General features: G+C 43.2%; 1 protein-coding gene across 5 annotated transcripts in view; it reads left to right on the top strand.

Moving 5' to 3' along the window:
• Positions 1–757: 757 nt before the first annotated feature.
• AXIN2 (axin 2) overlaps positions 758–18,422 on the top strand; it is a 33,708-nt gene continuing 16,043 nt past the window's right edge. The window contains exons 1-4 of one of the 5 annotated variants that reach the window (XM_024104616.3): positions 758–1,192; positions 3,149–4,113; positions 10,636–10,776; positions 17,718–17,820. In XM_024104616.3, the coding sequence (XP_023960384.2) occupies positions 3,290–4,113; positions 10,636–10,776; positions 17,718–17,820 (1,068 nt within the window). In that variant the 5' untranslated portion in view covers positions 758–1,192; positions 3,149–3,289. Of the gene's footprint in view, positions 1,193–1,595; positions 1,974–2,792; positions 2,885–3,148; positions 4,114–10,635; positions 10,777–17,717; positions 17,821–18,422 lie in introns of those variants that run through there. The other 4 variants (XM_008167623.4, XM_065563661.1, XM_065563662.1 and 1 more) reach the window with 4 other exon arrangements.

Genomic DNA, 18,422 nt, shown 5'->3' on the forward strand with positions numbered 1-18,422 from the left:
TCCGATATTGTTTAAGTAGGATGCAACCTGAAAACAGGCATTTGGATAATTAAAACGGGCCAATTTTCTCCTAAAATGAAGTTTTTTTGGAGGGGGAAGTTAAGGGTTTTTTTTTGGTTTTTTTATACGGAAAATGTCACAACCCTCCGGTACTAAAGTTGACCAGAAAAATAAAAGCAATAGGCTGTTGGTTGGCATTGTCTAAGGAGGGAAGAGTTCAAGAACAACTGATACCTATCTCGCTGGCGGCTGGTTACAAAGCAGAGACAGAGCGAATGGGGGTAGGAAGGCGGATTGAGCAAGGAAAGGGTTACAGGCCGGGCGCAAAGCTGCGAGCAGCCGTGGTGAAGGGGGGTTGCCTGTCCCTTTAAGGCTCCGGCAGCTCTGGGAGAATTGCAGGGATAATACGATTGGGGCGGCAGGATCACTTACTTCTGACGTTCCAAGGCCTGGGGGAGTTGGCTGGAGATTGTTTCCCTTTGATAAGGTCCTGGCAACTTAGTAACAACTCAAGAGATGAAAAAAAAAATTCCAAGTCTGAAAGCTTTCATTAAAAAAAAAAAAAAGCAACATAATAAAAAATCCTCCTTTGAAAAAGAATTCGCTCCAGCTGTGTGCCAGGCTGCCACGGGAGTGTCTGGCGCAATGGTGCAACAGGAAACTGAGGCGTGTATGGGATGGTTTTTTTTTTTTTTTTTGGTGGTGGTGGGGGGGTGTTGCAGAAAGGCGCTTATCTCCCTTGCAGGACCGTTCTCTCGGTTCTTCACTTTGATGTGCACAGTTAAACCCACAGCTCAGTGTTTGTTGGAATAGCCTGGAGGACATTTGGTGCATGGAATGACTGCTTGAAACAGGACCTGAGTTGAAAGAAGGGGGGGTAGGGGGTCAGGAGAAGCAGGGAGGGATCAGCTCTTTTGTATTTTTTTAAAGGGGGGGCGGTGGTTGGTAGAAGGAGAGGATCACCCTGAACTCTTTTGCTTTTACTCATACATTCCCTGCAGCCGCTTTCGTCCAATGCTCTCAGATGCTATTGCAAAGCCAGAGAGGAGGAGGAAGAAGAAGAAAATATAGGGGGGGCAATCGGGGCAACATTGCGGATACTTTTGGTGGGAAAGGGCCGGGGGGCGGGAGGGGGGTTGTTTTAAGGAGGAACGGAGCGGCGGCGGTGCGGAGAAAACTACTGAGATCCATGGTAAGTTGCAGAAGAATGTCTGTGTGATCCTAGCGCTGCCCCCCCGCGCTTTTCTCCCTCTCCGGGGCGCTTTGATGTGCTCTTCGCTGGGGCTTTGAAGTTTTAAGGAAAGCTATTTATGTGCTAGCTATGGGCAAGCAGGGCTGGGCTGACACCGGAGTGGGGGGTTATTTTATTTTTGAATTATGTTGCAAAAATCCGAGCTCTCGGTGCCTTTTTTTTATTTTATTTTCTGCAAGAGGGGAAGCTTTTATTTTATGGGCATGGTGGGGAAAGAGAGGCAGACATAGCAGGATGCATTTTTGTTAAAGGTGGATGTGGTGAGAATGAGATTTCTCTCCTCTCTTTCTCCCCCCCCCTTCTCCTCCTCCATACCCCTCCCACCCCCCTCAGCACCCCCTGTGAACTCCAAAGAGGCGCTGCACGCTTAGTTAGGGGTCAGTTGTTGCACAGGACTCGGAGGAAGCAAGTAGTTTAGGACTCTCCCTCTCTCTCTCTTTCTCTAAGATCTCTTTCCAACCTCTCATTTCTCTGCCCGTCGCCATTTCTGGAGCAGGTTTTTTTTATTATTATTTGGCAGGATTGTCCTTTGAGGGCTTGGCGCCTCCTGGATTGTTTCTTCCCTTCCTTAGTTTTTATTTTTGGAGGGGCTCTTTTTTTTCTTTTCTTTTTTGTTTGCAGGAGGGGTGGTTGGGTGTATTTATTTTTGCTCTAAGGTGGGGAGCAGGGGCTGAGCTTGGAGGAGATGAGAGCCCAGGCACGGGATGCCTCCAGCAATCAGGTACATTATAGATAAGGGGGAGGCACTTTCTCTCTCTCTCTTCCTTTTCTGCAAACGGGACTCGATATTGCGAGACTGATGATAATAGGGGTGACACTGCTTGTTTATGTGGGTGTGAATTTCTGCTTGGGTTTGTGCAGCAAAGAAAAAAGCCAGGAACTCAGTTCACGCTTTCTGATTAGTTTGAGAGCCTTTCACATGCTTATTAAACCAGCTTTTTATTGGATGGAAGCAGGTTTTATTAAAACTGTAGAGAAGCTTTTAAAAATCATTCTGCACCGTAGTGAGTGTTTACTTTTTATTGATCTTTTTTTTTAAACCTATAGCAAGATTTAGTTAGTTTCACATTTACCTTCTAATGATGGAAACTTGTTCTAATAAAAAAAAGTCACTAGTGAGTCAGCCTTTGGAGGCAAATGGGTTGGTGATTTCTTTTTCTTCTCTCCTTCAAACTTTTAACAAGTGCATGTGCTTAACTTAACCAAATCCATGGCAGTTTTTTTTATTTTGAAGGCTGAACTTCTAAAATGAGTCAGAACTGTTTTTAAAATGAAACATTGTAGTGATTCCGCCCCCCCCCCAAAGTCTTTCTGAACGTGCCGTTCCAAAACAGCATTCAGCATTGTGCTAGTAGGGCTTCTGGTGATCATAATCTAAATTTTTAAGGAGTGAGAGGAGAGGGGGGTAAAATGGAAACCAGATGCCGAGAAAGGCACGTCTTGTTCCCTGCCTTGAGTTATCTACAAAAAAGAGGCAAAATTGGGGGGGGAGTTGTGTGTGCGTGCGCAAAACTGGTTTACCCTGCAAACAGCAGGACAGAGCCAAGTTTGTGTGCCTGATGCTATCACTGAGAGGGGAGAAGGTTACCTGTATTTTTGTAAAGAGGGGTGTCTTCACTGCAGACGGGTTTGGTAGGTTGTGATTATATATGCAGTGTAAATGAAGGGTTAATTCTTTTTCTTTCCAGCCCCCCCCCTACGCCCCCCAAGTTAAAAGTGCGCCGGGAGTTCAGAAAAGCATATCTGATACTTTTGATTAACACTGCAGATAGCTGTGCGTTGCTTTTTTTTTTTTTTGAATGTGAAGAGTTGAAAAGCCTGTTTACTTTTTGTCTTTGATGTTGGGTGGATCTGGTTTTGATTAGATCAATACTCTTTTCTTTTCTTTTTTTCCAGAGAGGAGGCTCAGAGGATCTCCTGCTGACTTGAGAGAGAGGCGCACATACACACACACACACACACACACACACATAGAGGTAGATTACTGAGGAATTTAAGGGGGGGCGGAAAAACCCTACCAGAAGAACTCGTGGAGCCATGAGTAGTGCTGTGTTGCTGACTCACCTTCCAGACCCCAGCAGCAACTTCAGGGAAGACGCCCCCCGCCCCCCTGTGCCAGGCGAGGAAGGAGAGACACCATGCCAACAGCCTGCAAGCTCGTTTGTCATGAAAAGCCAAAGCTTCAAGGCCATGTCAATTTCTTCCAACCCAAGGAGGAATGAGGATGGTCTTGGCGAGCCGGAAGGCAGTGCATCTCCAGACTCCCCTCTGGCAAGATGGACCAAATCTCTGCATTCCTTGTTGGGGGATCAAGATGGTGCCTATCTTTTTCGGACCTTCCTGGAAAGAGAGAAATGTGTGGATACCTTAGACTTCTGGTTTGCCTGCAATGGCTTCAGGCAGATGGACCTTAAGGATACCAAAACTTTAAGAGTAGCCAAAGCTATATACAAAAGGTACATTGAGAACAACAGCATTGTCTCCAAGCAGCTCAAGCCTGCCACTAAGACCTATATAAGAGATAGTATCAAGAAGCAGCAGATAGATTCTATAATGTTTGATCAGGCACAGACTGAAATTCAGACTGTGATGGAGGAAAATGCTTACCAGATGTTTTTAACTTCTGATATATACCTCGAATATGTAAGGAGTGGGGGAGAGAATCCTGCTTATATTAACAGCAATGGACTGGGGAGCTTAAAAGTTGTCTGTGGCTATCTCCCAACCTTGAATGAAGAAGAAGAATGGAGCTGTGTGGACTTTAAAAACAAAATCTTGCCTTCTGTAGTTGGGCTATCCAGCAAGACTTTGAGGGTTACAGCAAATGTCAGAGCTACAGAAACGGCTGAGAATGGATACAGGTAAGAAAACTCTATGGAAGAAATGGTCTTTTGTTTTGATTTTAATAACTTTGCGACTATTATTCTTTAAAAGGTTTGAGAAGTGGGTGTTCAGTGTTAGGCAGTTTTAAAACAGAAAGCTAACAACATAAGCCCCCCTCCCCGTGTTTTAAAAATAGTCCAGAAATCCTATTAGTTAAGCATGCCATTGGTAGATTCAACACAGATGCTGATCTCAACCTTAAATATTCAGGTATTTATTTTGTTTTTTTGTTGTTGCTCTTTTCGGAATAGAAGAAACCCTGTATTGTGTTGTTAAAGCTTATTGGCTCTTCCAGTTCTTATACACCAAAAACTTCATAGCAACTACAGGTATTAATTATTGCAGCAACTTTCAAACATATTCCATGTAACGGTAAAGAGCATCTATATCGGCATATGAAAAATGAAACATTAGTTCACCAACTTCACCACTAACCGGTGCTTAAGTTGGTTGGTTACATGGAATGCAGTTGTGTAATAATGGAGCAGGAAATGTATGCACTTACTACATAATAAAATACATGTAAAGTTAAAGTTCATATGTGTAATATAAAATCTCTCTCTCTCATCACATTCATTATTGGTATCATGTCAAAGCCATTCCAGATGGCTTTGAGTCAGTGTATACAGTGTATAAGATCTTAGCATCATGTATTTAGGGTTATAGTAGGTCTGGTATTCTCTTATTGGCAGTGTGCTTGAAGTTAAACTTATTAAAAGTTGGATCTATGTCTTAATGCCAAGTTCAGAGTGTGTAGTGTCTGTTATGCGATACCAGAGGCAAAGTCTTAATTATGCACTTGGGCAGAGAGATTTCTGTGATACTGAGCCCTTCATTTTGCTGTATGCTTTGTTGAAAAGGTGGACTGAGGGGGCAAGTAGCCCCGTACAAAATGACCATGATCATATTCCAAATGAGTAAAATTGTCTTCTGAAAACTTATTTTCCCTCCCCAGCCCCTTGTCCCTTCTCCTGCCAGCCTTTCCATTAATGTGAATTGTTGAATAAAGATCTGGGGCAAAGTGATCTGTTTTCAGTTGTATGCTCTGTCTGCTAGCACAGATGCAAGGAGTTTGTTTTTCAGTGTGGTGAGTGTTTGACATCTGGTTTACAGGAATTTTGAGAACAGTTTCTGTGATTCATGGACATCAAAGGGCTTCAGGCTTTTATTTCAGTTGTATTCTGCCTCTTAGAGGAGGGTGATTGTAGTGCATCTCTCTGTTCCTTTCCTGCCCTTCAGAGAGGCTGCAGCAGCATGGCTGTGCTGATCAAAGTGGATCCAGGGACTGTGGGGTTAATTCTTCTCTTACACCTGTGTAAATTTGTTAGTCTCTAAGGTGCCACAAGTACTCTAGTTCTTTTTGTAAATTTGGAGTGACTCCTCTGACATCTATGGTTACTCTCCATCTTACATCGGTTTGACTGGGAGCAGTATTTGGCCCCTTGTCTTTTCTTCAGACCAGCTTTTTAAGTGAAGAGGGAAGGGGCTATAATGCTCTTCCATTCAAGGGAGTTTGCCTGTCTGAGGGCCTAACTGGCAGCCAATTTGTGGGGACTTACAAGTGCTGTGAGCCTCACCCTCTTGCAGGAGTGTCATAGCTCAACAGTCTACTGTTCTCTAGTATTAAACAGTGCTGAGTTGTGATGTTCTGTTATCTTTTGGTCTTCACTGGAATTCAACAGAGGGTCCTGTGGCACCTTTAGTCTTAAAAGTGCCACAGGACCCTCTTTTGCTTTTTACAGATTCAGACTAACACGGCTACCCCTCTGATAATTGGAATTCAGTGCCCAGTTGGGAATGGATTTTACATTCTACCAGTTGCTTCTGGCTCAAGAGAACTTTTTCACAACCATGACTAGTGTTGCCTTCCTGGCCAGGAGTACTGGTGGCCATCATGCCTTGAGATTGCAGCTCTTTCAAGTGAAGCATATATATATATTTTTTTTGCTACTTAGATGTCAGATCTGCCCCCAGGAGGTCAGGTGGTGCTATCTGCTTTGATCACCTTCTCTTGCATTTTCAATAGCTTTTTGAATCAAGATCTCTTGACTCCATGGAGAATGCAGAGAGGGAGGTCAAGCTGAGATTCTTCCCAATCCAAAGGCCACGAAACCTGTTTCCCTCCCCCTCTCCAAGTTATCCTTGTTCAAAGGTGTGTACGCCTGCCAGCTGGTAGCTAAGGGGTGCATGGATGAGTTGTGTATCACTATTCACTGCATTTAGGAGTGGAGCTTGATAAAGAAGAGTTTTCACTGAGTGGTGGCCAAACCACACCTCCATCCTGGCATGTGTACGATTCAAAGCACTACACAGACGAACTGCCTACATCTGCCACTGTCTCCTAATAAATGTCAATTTAAGTATAAATAATAAGACAAAACATAGGATTAGAGTCTGGAGGGAGGGGGAAAAAAGGGAATTTGGTGTGTATTAAGTATTAGTTAGATATGTGGGCTCCTGATGTATAATAAATACTTTGAGTTTGTTTCAGATTTCCCCCTCCCCTGAAACACTTCTTTTTTAAAGTATTAGGTGTGTGTCTCATGATTTTTGTGAGACTGCTACCCTCAAACCATTGAGTTTATGTTGGACCCAGGAATGTAAGATGGAATCTGACCATTATTTATATTTGGTTCTGAATTTATCATGCTGATGTTTTATGTACATGGAACTTTAGAGTGCTGCCTTTATAATATATTTTTATTCAATCCAAGGTGGACTCATCTGCCTCCCATTATGTTCTCTGTTCTAACATCTCTGAGACTGGCCTTGCTTTAAATAAGTTGGGGCTAGCAGATGGCCCTCTGCTGGCTCAAAGTGCTTCCTGTCCTTTGAAAGAACTCGCTGATGGAGCTCATTTTGTGTGAAGTTATTGGAACCAAGTTTGGCTTCAATTATCAAAGTAAATGATGCCATTGTAAAGCTATGCTTGAAGCAGTGTTCCACAGCTAGAGCATGGAAGCTGTGATTAACACCATTTTGCTAATACATATATTTTTAAGGGTTTTTTTTTTTTTACCCCTGTTGTGCAGTGATGTTTGTGTCTCAGTAAAATATTTAGTAAGCTTCAGTCTTGCCTTGAAAAAACGCTGCTTGAGGATTTATTTCTCCGTGTATAAGTCTTTGGTTTAAACTGCCAGACTGATTTTTATTTCAGAGAGCCATAGGTTGACTGTGTGTGCGCTCACCAAAAATCAGGGGTGCTGGAACAATGTGTATAGTGGGGGTGCTGAGAGCCATTAAACCAAACTGTAAACCCTGTATATGATGGAAACCACTGCAATCCACCCCTAGTTCCACCACCCATGCCAAAAATCTCCTAAATTGCATTGTTATAACAGGGGATCCAGAAAAGAGCCCCATAAATTCTAGTTGCATTGTAATCCCTCTGTGATTTTTTTTTTACCCATTGCTTAACATAATGTATAGAGAGCTACATGCTGTGTGTCATCTCATCAAGATAAGAGATAAGAATAGACTGAGAAACATCAGTCGTTCTCCTTGACGCTCCAGAGCAACTGCTACCTGACAGCTGAAAACACTTTGCATATTGAGTTTGAAGATTTTTGTGTATGTGCAGAATCTGCATCAGAGAACTCCACTTTCCATAGGAATTTAAGATCCTTGAAGGCAATGTGCTGCATTACTGGAGTGTGGTCAAGTTTTTAAAAAGTTAATCGTAAAAAAACCAGCCCTAATCCGTTTTCTTGAAGTATGTGGGAATTTCTATGTGGGGCGATTCTGAATCTTTTTCTGCCCCCCCCCCTTTTTTTTAAAATAAGATGATTAAAGACAAAGTAAAAGTATGTGTGTTTTTAAGTTAACCAAGTTCTGAAAGGTGACATTCTTAATTATAACTTGCACAGTGGTTCAGTATCTCTGGGGGGGGAGGCGGGGTCGATTTTGGAGTACAGTACTCATCAGTGAGTTAAACTTGATTCACATAGGGTAGATTAAAAGCTGAATTTAGAGAGATGAAGGTATTTTACACACACGGAACCATCTTTCTATTAAGTGATTAGATAGCACTACTGATTTGTTTAATAGGGTTGCAGCATAAACTATCAAATGATTAATTGCTTCTGTATTAGCATGATTAAATAGCAACACTGAACATGAAATAAAAGGACGGTACTTAAGACTCACTTAAAAGCAGGATTGCTTCAGTACATATGGTGAACATCTTGAAACCGAATACTTTACAATAATAAGCCTAATGGGTCTGGGTTTTGTAGAAGCAAGACATTAAACAGTTTCCAGTAGAGTGATAAAAAGTAGAGGCTTCGGCCTTTCTGTGAGCTACCAAAAACTAGCAGTGGCCTAAAGAATGTCATTGGAACCTTACAAGCTGACTTGTATTAGCAAGAGGGTTGTATTATTTTAAAAGGACACCTTTTTGGGGGGGGGGGGGTAACTTGGCTTTCATCAGCATGTGGAATTAATTTATCTTTTAAGACTTGACTTCTTTCCTGTGGCATTCCTTACTATCATCTATTTTTTTTTTTTTTCACTAAAAAAAAAGTCTTGATCTTCCCATTGAAATGACTTAGCATGCTTTGGAAAAGAATGTAATCCCAGCTGTGCTTAAATACCTGACTCTTTGCAACAAGGCCTCCTGCAAAGTTCAAGCCTGAAACTGGGGCCTAGAACTTCAGTCATGCTATTTGCAGTAGGGCTCTCATACCAAAGAGGCCCATCTTCTCCCCGCCCCCGCTTAAGCCTTTGCGAAGGCTCATGGTTTTCCCCTTGCTAGTGAAACAGAGGAATGCACCACAGCAGGGGAGTAGGGAAAACTTGTTGTTTGTGAGAGAACTGAATTAAGACCACTGAAGAGGTCGAAAGTGGGTAACTGGGGCAAATGAAACAAAGGGACTAGAGATACTAGCAGGAGGGGAAGTGCCACTTTCCATTAAGGCAGCTGTGCTGCTCACTTAAATCAAGCTGGCCTCATCCAATCCCAGAAGCGTTGGGGTGGGGAGTTTGAAAGACCATTTAAAAACCTGCAGAGCATGCTATCCTGTTCCTGAGGCCCCAAGCGCTGTGTAAGTGACCCTAATTATTAAAATCAGCAGACCTTATCAGATAATGAGGTTCTACTTTGAGACACAGACTCAAAAGCTTAACAGCCAAGACCTGCATTTATATATAAACAAATATACCTCTGAAAACCCCTAGGCACAGACCACTTACCACAGATTGAAAGATTTGTAAATGAATTTACCCTCTTAAAACTTGGAATCATTTTGACCTAAACATTGTCCAGTGGTTAGGTGGTCAGGGCATCTGGGTTCTATCCCTCGCCCTGCAATACTGTGACATGTTAGGTCAGACTTTACAGAAGTGTCTGCTAATTCTTGATTTCTCCGTTCTTGGATACCCAACTTGAGACACCTAAGGCTGTTTTTTCATCCCTTCCCTAAGGTGCATTGATCTTAATCGGCACTGAGCACTCAGAACTCCTAGGCACCTTGAGGTGTCACTAAAAGTTAAAGTACTCTTGAAAACTGGCTTTGTAGTTTCCCTCTTTGTAAAGGGGGCACCAGGGCACTCACCTTTGTAAAAGCAGTTTGAGATCATATTGTTAAACTGGCTTGTATACATGCTTATTATTTATTAGTAATTCTAAAGCTTGTCTGATGTCAATGGTTGCAGTCAGTCATCTATGGTGCCTGAAAGGAAAGGTGGTAACATTTTCAAAAGCACCTAAATCCTATTTTCAGAAGAGACTTAGGTATTAGCTCAAGTCCTAATGACTTTCCGTGCACTAAGGGCTAGATTTTTAAAGGTATTTAGGTGCTTCTCAGATTTTCAGAAGCACTCTTTTGAAAATCCCAGTAGGCGCCTAACTATATCTTTAGGCACCTCAATACCGTTAAAAATCAGGCCTCAAATCACTTTTGAAAATGGGATGTTGGGTATGTCTACACAGCAATAAAAGACCTGCAGCATGGCTGAGGATGGCCTGGGTCCGCTGATTCAGGCTTGTGGGGCTTCAGAGCTAAAAACTGCAGTGTAGACGCACAGCATGAAGCCCAGGCTCCGAAACTCTACAAGGGGGTTGGTGTCTCAGAGCTTGTGCTACAGCCCAAGCCTGAATGTCTACTCTGCTATTTTTATCCCTGCAGCCTAAGCCCCTGAGACTCAGTGCTGGGGCTTTTTACTGCAGTGTAGACCTATTCTTCGAGTCCCAGATCCCTTAGGTGCGTTTGAAAATCTTGTCCAGAGTGCTCAGCCGCCAGGTTGATGTTAGTGTTTATGTAGAGAATGGTTGGTGACTGTGTAGTTCTGGGTCCGTCTTAACTCTGTTCGCTGTCAAGATAAACTTCTTGTGGACTAGAAGCATTCTGAGTGTCTATTGGACGTAAAACAGCGGAGGGATAGTTCTTTTTTTAAAGACATTCATTGTGTCTTACATACACACCTACCATGAGCGCGACACTAACCTTCTGTGATTTTTTCAGATGTCAAAATAACGCGACCACTATTTTGCTTGTCCCTAGGTCATTCAAGAGGAACGATCCTATTAACCCATACCATGTGAATTCTGGCTATGTTTTTGCCCCAGCAACTAGCGCAAATGATAGCGAAATATCTAGTGATGCCCTGACTGATGATTCCATGTCAATGACGGACAGTAGCGTGTAAGTATTCCACTTTAGCAAAGTCCTTTGGAATTTACCTCTTGAAAACTACCTGTGCTGATGTACCACAATGACTTGCCAGCATGACTGTTCTATCATTTTAATACTGCTTCCACTTTTTTCATTGGACGAAATCACTGGAAGGCATCTTAAGCCACCCAGAAGTATTGCTATTTACTCAGATGTCACAGAAATTGGCTGCAGTAACCATGGTGGGTGGTTCTTCCCTTTTTGTTTTTGTTTTTTGCCACTTTGCAACAATTCTCATTTTAATCCTCAACTGAGGAAATGTGTTCTCTCCCATATGCTGAAAGAATAAAATAGAAACACTGCTACTAACACATGAAATGTATTTATAGTTCATCACACCTTTTTATTTGAAGGCCAAGCCTCCAATAGTCTTTGATTTGTCATTTTAAAAAAACACACACAACTTTCTACAGGAATTGCTTTCTGTAATTCGGGTTCACCAGTAATGTCAGAATCAACACTAACAGGGTTACTGACCTGGAGGGACAATAGCTGCACATGACGATCTTTCAGAGAATTGTTTGAATGGAGCTTTATGCATTAAAATGTCAAGAGTCTTAAGAGCCTGTGGAGGAGAGGAAGGATGGTCCTGTGGTTGAAGACCAAGCTTGAGAATCATGAGGTCTGGGCTCTGCCACAGCTGGCTGCATAACCTTGGACAAGTTGCTTAACTTCTAAAATGGGGATAATGACACTTTTTTCCTTCCTCATGGGGGGTGTACTGAGACTTAATTCATTAATATCTGTAAAGCACTTTGAGATCATTTGATGAAAGGAAGTATAATTAAGTGCGGGTCATGCCACTGAAATGGACCAAGTCCTTTGGAAAAGGTGTTTGTTAAATAAAGTAGTGTGTTCAAGGCCTTAATCTCATAACTGCAACTCCTTCAATGTCTCTGTTGGATGTGTATAGTGTATAGTTTCCCCCCCTCCCCCCGTAAAGATCTGCTTGCTGGCTTTTTAAAGTCACCAGTCTGCTGCCTGATGATGTACACACGCTTTAATGGAAAACAGAGCACGTTTTTTTTACAAAACATCCTAGATGTACAGATGCGTTTATTTTTTTTTAAATGCACATTTGTGTTTTGAACTGATATTATGGAAAAAATAGCTTGTTGTCCCACCGGATTCTCTTATTGAACAATATTGGCATTAAATAAAAGAGCTGAATCATAGGGTGACTTCTTTATTTCTTCTTACTGGCTCTAGTTGTATGTGATCATGTGTCAACAGAGCATTCATTGGGTTAGTCATTTCTGGACCAATGTAGGGTCACTTGGGATTCACAGGGCTAGGATTAGACCCTCTCTTCACAGCAATGCCAATTGTAGGCCTTATACAGATGAGAGCACTGAGTGAGAAATAAAGTGCATGGTGGATGAAAGGCTTAACTGAATCGCTTTCAGCCTATTGTTAGTCTAGGGGAGCTTAGAGGGGATAAGAGGGTAGCAGGCCGCTTTGAAATTTACTTGAACAAGTGAATAGGAGCTCCCCATAAAGCAGTGCATGAAAGGAGCCTGGCTGTTTTTTCCTGCCATAACAATAGCCAGTGCAGACTGTGAAGAGCTTGGGGAAGCTTGGCTGATTAAACTGCTGGGAGCTTCAAGGTTTTTATTTTTGGGGGGTGGGGGGTGGGGACAGGGAAGAATGAGAGAAGAGAGGGCATGTGTGGATTTCAATAGAATGCAGGTTTACATGGTGTTAAGAGACAAACCTAGAAAAGTAATAGTTCCTGCTATAAACTGAGCCAGTCCCTGAATCTTTGAAAGTGCAGGACTCCCTCTAGCCAGACTTACTCTGCGGGGGTGGGAATGGCCCAACTACTGGAAGTGGTGGTGTGTGTGAGGTGTTTTATTTTTCGTGTGTGCGTGCGCGCGCGCGTGTGGCGGTAGAACAGTTAAACTTGCAAAATTACCATAGCTAAGGCCTGATGTAAGTAAAACTGCCTCTACAGAAACGTCAGCAGCTATTGCCAATATTGTAATGCAACATGCATAAAATGTCTGGGATTAGTTTTCTTCTCTGCCTTGGATTATGTAGAAAATGGACTTTGCTAGAGATTCTGAGAACTTTCTAAAAAGTTCTGCTGCGTGGATTCCCACCGTTGTCACAAGCTGTGTCCTGGTGTTTTCTTGCTGCAAGTTTGCAGCACGCCCTCTTTCACACAAGGCTTTTACTATTAAACCAGTGTAAATGCAAATCAGCTCCTAGTGGAGTTACTCCCTGTTTATACTGATGTAAACTGAAGAGCAGAATTTGTCCCATAAAGCCTTTGTCAGTCATACCAGTAAAGTGAGGTATGAATTTTATAAAAAAATCTTCTAATGAATTGCAGCTATAGGTAAAATTGCCAAACAATACACACTCTGTGTGTGTGTGTGTGTGTGTGTGTGTTTAGTTTAGTTTTTTAAATGTCAAGTATAAATTTAATTTTGTAATAGCCACAAAGCATCATGCAAATTTCCCTTTCTTGATTGGGGGAGGGGGAAGAGGAAAGGGGATTTTTTTTTTTATTTGCTTATATCTTATTTATGGATTTACTTTGGACACAGGGGAATGCTGCTGAGCGAACTTCAAATATTACCTTATCTTACAAACCAGGCTTTTGATGTTGGCAAGATCAGAGGCTTGTTTCAGAGCCGTTGCCAAATGAAGATGGGAGTGAATGCATATGCGCATGAGTCTGATATTTCAAAGCAGCAGTAAAACTACATTCAGGTTAGGTCAGGCACATCTGAGTCAAAAGGCTAAGATAATTGGCTCAGTTTAAATGGCAGCTGACTGGAAAGAAGATTTCAAACTAGTGTTTCCCCCAGAAAGAGATTGGCTTAGCACCAGACTGGGTAGCTGAAATGTTTATAATTAAACTATACTGTTTAGTGCCTAAACTCTGTAGCTCTTCAGCCCACAGCTTTTAGTAGCCAAGAAATGTGAGTGCATATGTTTACTGCTGGAGAAAGAGAAGAAGGTTATATTGAAATGACCTATTTGAGGAACTCTGTTTTTAAAAACAAAACACAACACCCCCTCTTCGCTCCAAATAGTAATCCTGTGCTATGCTCTATAACATCTGGCAAAGCCTAACCCTTTACAATAAAAGGCACTTTCTAGTTGTCACTGTGGCCTATACACATTTCAGCTTAAAATTTTTCTGTAATATCTTTTTCTTATTGCACCCAAGCTGGCTGTAAACTCCCAACTCCAGCTGCATGTCTTGTCTGTAATAAGTGATTGCCCATTCTTGTTTCCCCCTTAAACCTGGCATCATCCCCTGTTCCTCATTTTATGTGGAAGGCCTACATTTAAAAAGCAGACATCAAACCAACTACAAAATTGTCTCTTCCTTCTTTAGAAGGCCTGATTCTCCCAAGGCTACTAAGTAACCTTCTCATCTCAGTGAAATGTCTTTCTTTTTTTAAAAACTGTATCTTGTTACAAGCTGTATGAGCAAGGAGCTGATCCTGACTCGTGTAACTGCATTGAAGAGAGAATCGGGGCCCCCTTCTCCCTAGCCCATGTTGGTGTCATCTTTTCCGTACCTTTTCTGCAGTTATCCATGACATATACACCCCACGCCCCAGCCCTTTGTTGTCTTCCACCTGCAGCTATCTCATTGCAGCTCTGAATAAGCCTGACCATGGCTGGAGAGGTGTTCGTATGCTTGTTTCCAAGCCAGTGTTGTCAGTTGTCCAACAGCTGCCTGGGCTGCTCTTAAAGAACAAATGTACCATGCTTGGAAAATCCTGGCTGCTTATTGACTGAAAATGGTGCTGACTCAAAATTCTTACAGGACACGAAAGTGGTTAACTTTAAACCAACCCAAACCTGGCACGTCTAAATGGAGATGGAAGTTCTGTCCCACAGTCACTTTTTGTGGCTGATAGGGGAGAGATGCCTTTTTTACTATGAGGCAAATCATCCCGGTTTGGTAGGAGCTACATCCCCGTGGGAAGCACTGCAACTCTGTAAATTCCAGCTTGCTTTCCATTACTGCCCCCATGGCTGGAGCTGAAGGTCTGGCCTCTAAAGGCTGTCGTCCCCAAAGCTGGAGCACGGAGTGTTTTGGAGGCATCCGTCGGACGTGGAAGGGACTGGCAGCAGAGCTGTCCTTCTAGCCCCCGCCACAGAATGCCGTGGCCAAGATATGCAGGACTGGGGTGAGCTGTTCAGGTTGTATATTTCTGCCGATTTTGGAGGGGAGCAATGCTATAGACAGTGGTTCTGTTCCCTCCCTCAGCTATCCCCTCTCAGTCCCTGGAGCCCTGAATGCGTGGGCTTCAGGCAGGGATGTTGCAGGACAGGCTTATCTTCTACCTCACCCCACCTCTCCTCCTTCCATTCTGTTGCATTTTGGTTAGTGTTTGTGCAGGCTTCAGTGTGTGTGTTATGTACAGTACTAGCCCAGGCAGGTGGATACTTGACATAATGTGGAATTTCTGTCAAGTAATACGAAAGCAGACAGTCTTACTCTGGTGGAAAAGATGCAGGGGGTCTTTAATTCCTCTGTATGGACAGTCTCATTTAAAACATCCTCACCTCGGTAACCCTCCAAGAACAAAATCCCTCTCACCCAATCCACGTGATGAGCATTGACCTCCTTCCCCCTCTGTCCCCATAACTGCTGCTCAACCTGGCTACAATCCAACCCCTACTCATGTGTTGTTGCGAGGGGCAGGGCCTCCAAGCCAAGTTCAATAGATATTTTCATACTTTTATTGCCCCTTCTTTCATCATGAGCATAAATGTTTAGTGCTTGCGATAATGACTGATAACCCCGGTCGTGGTACGAAACAGTGCAGACAGATGCTATGCGTGATTCTCCAGAGTGTGTTCCCATATGGGGCTCTGTGCAGACCTACCTGAGGCAGAACTGAAGGCAGATTTTCATTAGGAACTGAACTGAGCACCCTAAACTCACTTTGCTTGTGACATAGCCAATGTCTCCAGTGATGATTGTCCACTCTGTTAAACATTGCCCCAAACATCTCTTCTCTTGACCAATGCTCTGTTCTGTCTGGATTTTCCAAAGTTTCAAACAATAAACTGGTTTGACCTTTTTCTTCAGTCTTTGCTACTCCGTATCACTTGTGAATTAGTTGCTTTGTAATGGAAACTTAGAAAGCACTTGGGCAAGACTTTCACAGATGACTAGGGGTTGTGCGCCTCAACATTTGGGTACTCAACTCAAGACACTACAAGGGGGCCTGCTTTCCTCCATGTCCCCCCTAGCCGCTTGGGGGGTGGATGCTTGGCACTTTCTGAAAATTTGGCCTCTTCAAATTGTCTCAGGCTGGGCACCCAAACATTGAAGCATGCGCATGGCCTTAGTCCTTCCACTGTTGTGAGAGTGGGAAGTGCCATGCTACCATAATGGTGGTGGATCTTAAAATGGGGTTTGTGTGAGAGAGAGGGAGCGGTGTGAGGGGTGTGTTTTTTTTTTTTTTTTGTGGGGGGGGGAAGAAAAAAGGGGTTGTGTGGGAGGGGAGATGGTACAGAAAGGGAGAAGTGCATAATAGTCTTTTCACTGGCTGTGAGTGGAATTTATATTCTACTCTTCTATAGGTCCTTACATCTAAGGACTTCAGAGCACTCTACAAATATTAATACTCAGGTGTTACCTCCCTATCCAACATGGTGCTGTATTATCTCGTATGGATTTGGGGTGGGGGGTGGAGAGACTGGAGCACAAAGACCATGGTTGCGCCTCAAATTTATGGGAAATCTGAGACTAGAACTCATGATTAGTAGTCATGCTTTTCAAACACTGGACTATCCCTGCTCAAAGTTCATTTATTCATGGAGGATAGGTCCATCAATGGCTATTAGCCAGGATGCAAAACCATGCTCTGAAGTGTCCCTAAACTCTCTTTCCCAAAAGCTGGGAATGGGCGATATGGGATGGATCACTTGATGATTACTTGTTCTGTTCATTCCCTCGGAAGCACCTGGCAATGGCCACTGTCAGAAGACAGGATACTGGGCTAGATGGACCTTTGGTCTGATCCAGTATGGCTGTTCTTATGTTCTTAATACTTATGTGGGTAAATCTTTGCATGACTAGATGACAGCATATCTCATTGCTAGAGAAAAATTATTGCTTCTGCTCTCTTGATGGCAATTTTCATAGCTCTTCTCACTTGGTCTGGGGATTTTTTTGTTTTTTTTGTTTGATTGCTTTATCCCAATGGGCTGACATAGCCAAGAAGTAGAATGATGTCCCATAGCTTTAGGAGCCTGTGTTCTGTTGCTGCACCTTGTGGTGACTTTACTGGCTTGTGCATGACAACCTCGAAGGCAGAAAAGGCATCTTGGGTCCCACCTGGGGGGGGGGGAGCCCTTTGTGACCAATCATTTTATCTTATCTGCATAGTGTTGGCAATCTATGAAGTGCTTTAGACCTATCAGCCCCCTACAGTCTATAGTGACATACAGAACAAGTGTAAGGAGTGTGTGAAACCTATTATGGAAGGCCCCAGTCCAGTAAGCTGCTGTGTATGGGCAGAGCCCTGTTGAAGTCAGTGGGACTCAGCAGGGATCTATCCACATTCAGATGCCTACACGAAGGGGGACGGAGCTTGCTCTGCAGCTCTCGCTCAGCTACTGAACATCCAGGCCTAGTGACTAAGGCTTGGTTTCTTTTTTCAGAGGCATTAAACATCCATAGACTTATTGACTTCAGTTGGAGTCCTCAGTGCTCAGGACTTCTGAAAATCAGGCCCCTCAGTCTGTTTAGATTATTTCAAAGAACATGGAGGGGGCTTGCTGGGAACAGTAAAATGATTAGATAATTTTGAATTCTGTCTTCTGTTTTGGAAAGTACTTGCAATGGTCCATTGATTTGCAGCATACTAAGTTGAAATAAATAGGCCTAGGATATCCTGGTTGACTGTGACTTGTCTTTCCGTTTGCAGAGATGGAATCCCTCCGTATAGATTTGGGAGCAAGAAGCAGCTCCAGAGGGAAATGCATCGTAGCGTTAAGGCCAATGGTCAAGTTTCTCTACCTCATTTTCCGGTAAGTCTGATGCAGAGTCCTCTGAAAAATGGCTGGAGAGAAGGCCCTCTAATAATGCTAGACATTGCAACCCCTGGAAGAAACTGGGAGAAATCATTGCAGGTTTACAGGGAAGGGAGGAAAATGGCTTCCTTCTCATCAGCTCGTTGCATCCTTTTGTCTCTGAATGCAAAGATTGACAGCTTCAAGAAGAGAAGCGAATAGATGGGTCAGCTCTTCAGCTGGAGTCAATAGAGCTACAGAAACCCAGAGGACCTGGCTTATTATTCTTACTTCCATTGGCTTGAGGTCTTTGGGCTTATTCTGTAAACATACAAACCCCAAACATCAGCTTAAAACACTCCTGAAAAGTTTGCTTGCATAGGGTTGCTTTGGTCACTGGTTGGGTTCTGTGTAAGGTTTTTTGCCTTTCTCTGGATTGTTGACTAGAGCTCACCTTCTGGGTTCAAGCTGGGAGCACCTCATCTGGTTGATTGTATAGACGTGAACATGGCTGCGTGGGTCCTTACTGTCTAAATCTAACCTTCTCCCCCTCCCCCCTCCACCACTTTCACAGCTTCTGTGCTCTGATGAGGGTTGTGTTTTGCTTTTCCTGTACTGCC

This window comes from Chrysemys picta, chromosome 12 (genome assembly GCF_011386835.1).
Source record: "Chrysemys picta bellii isolate R12L10 chromosome 12, ASM1138683v2, whole genome shotgun sequence".
Taxonomy (NCBI): domain Eukaryota; kingdom Metazoa; phylum Chordata; order Testudines; family Emydidae; genus Chrysemys; species Chrysemys picta.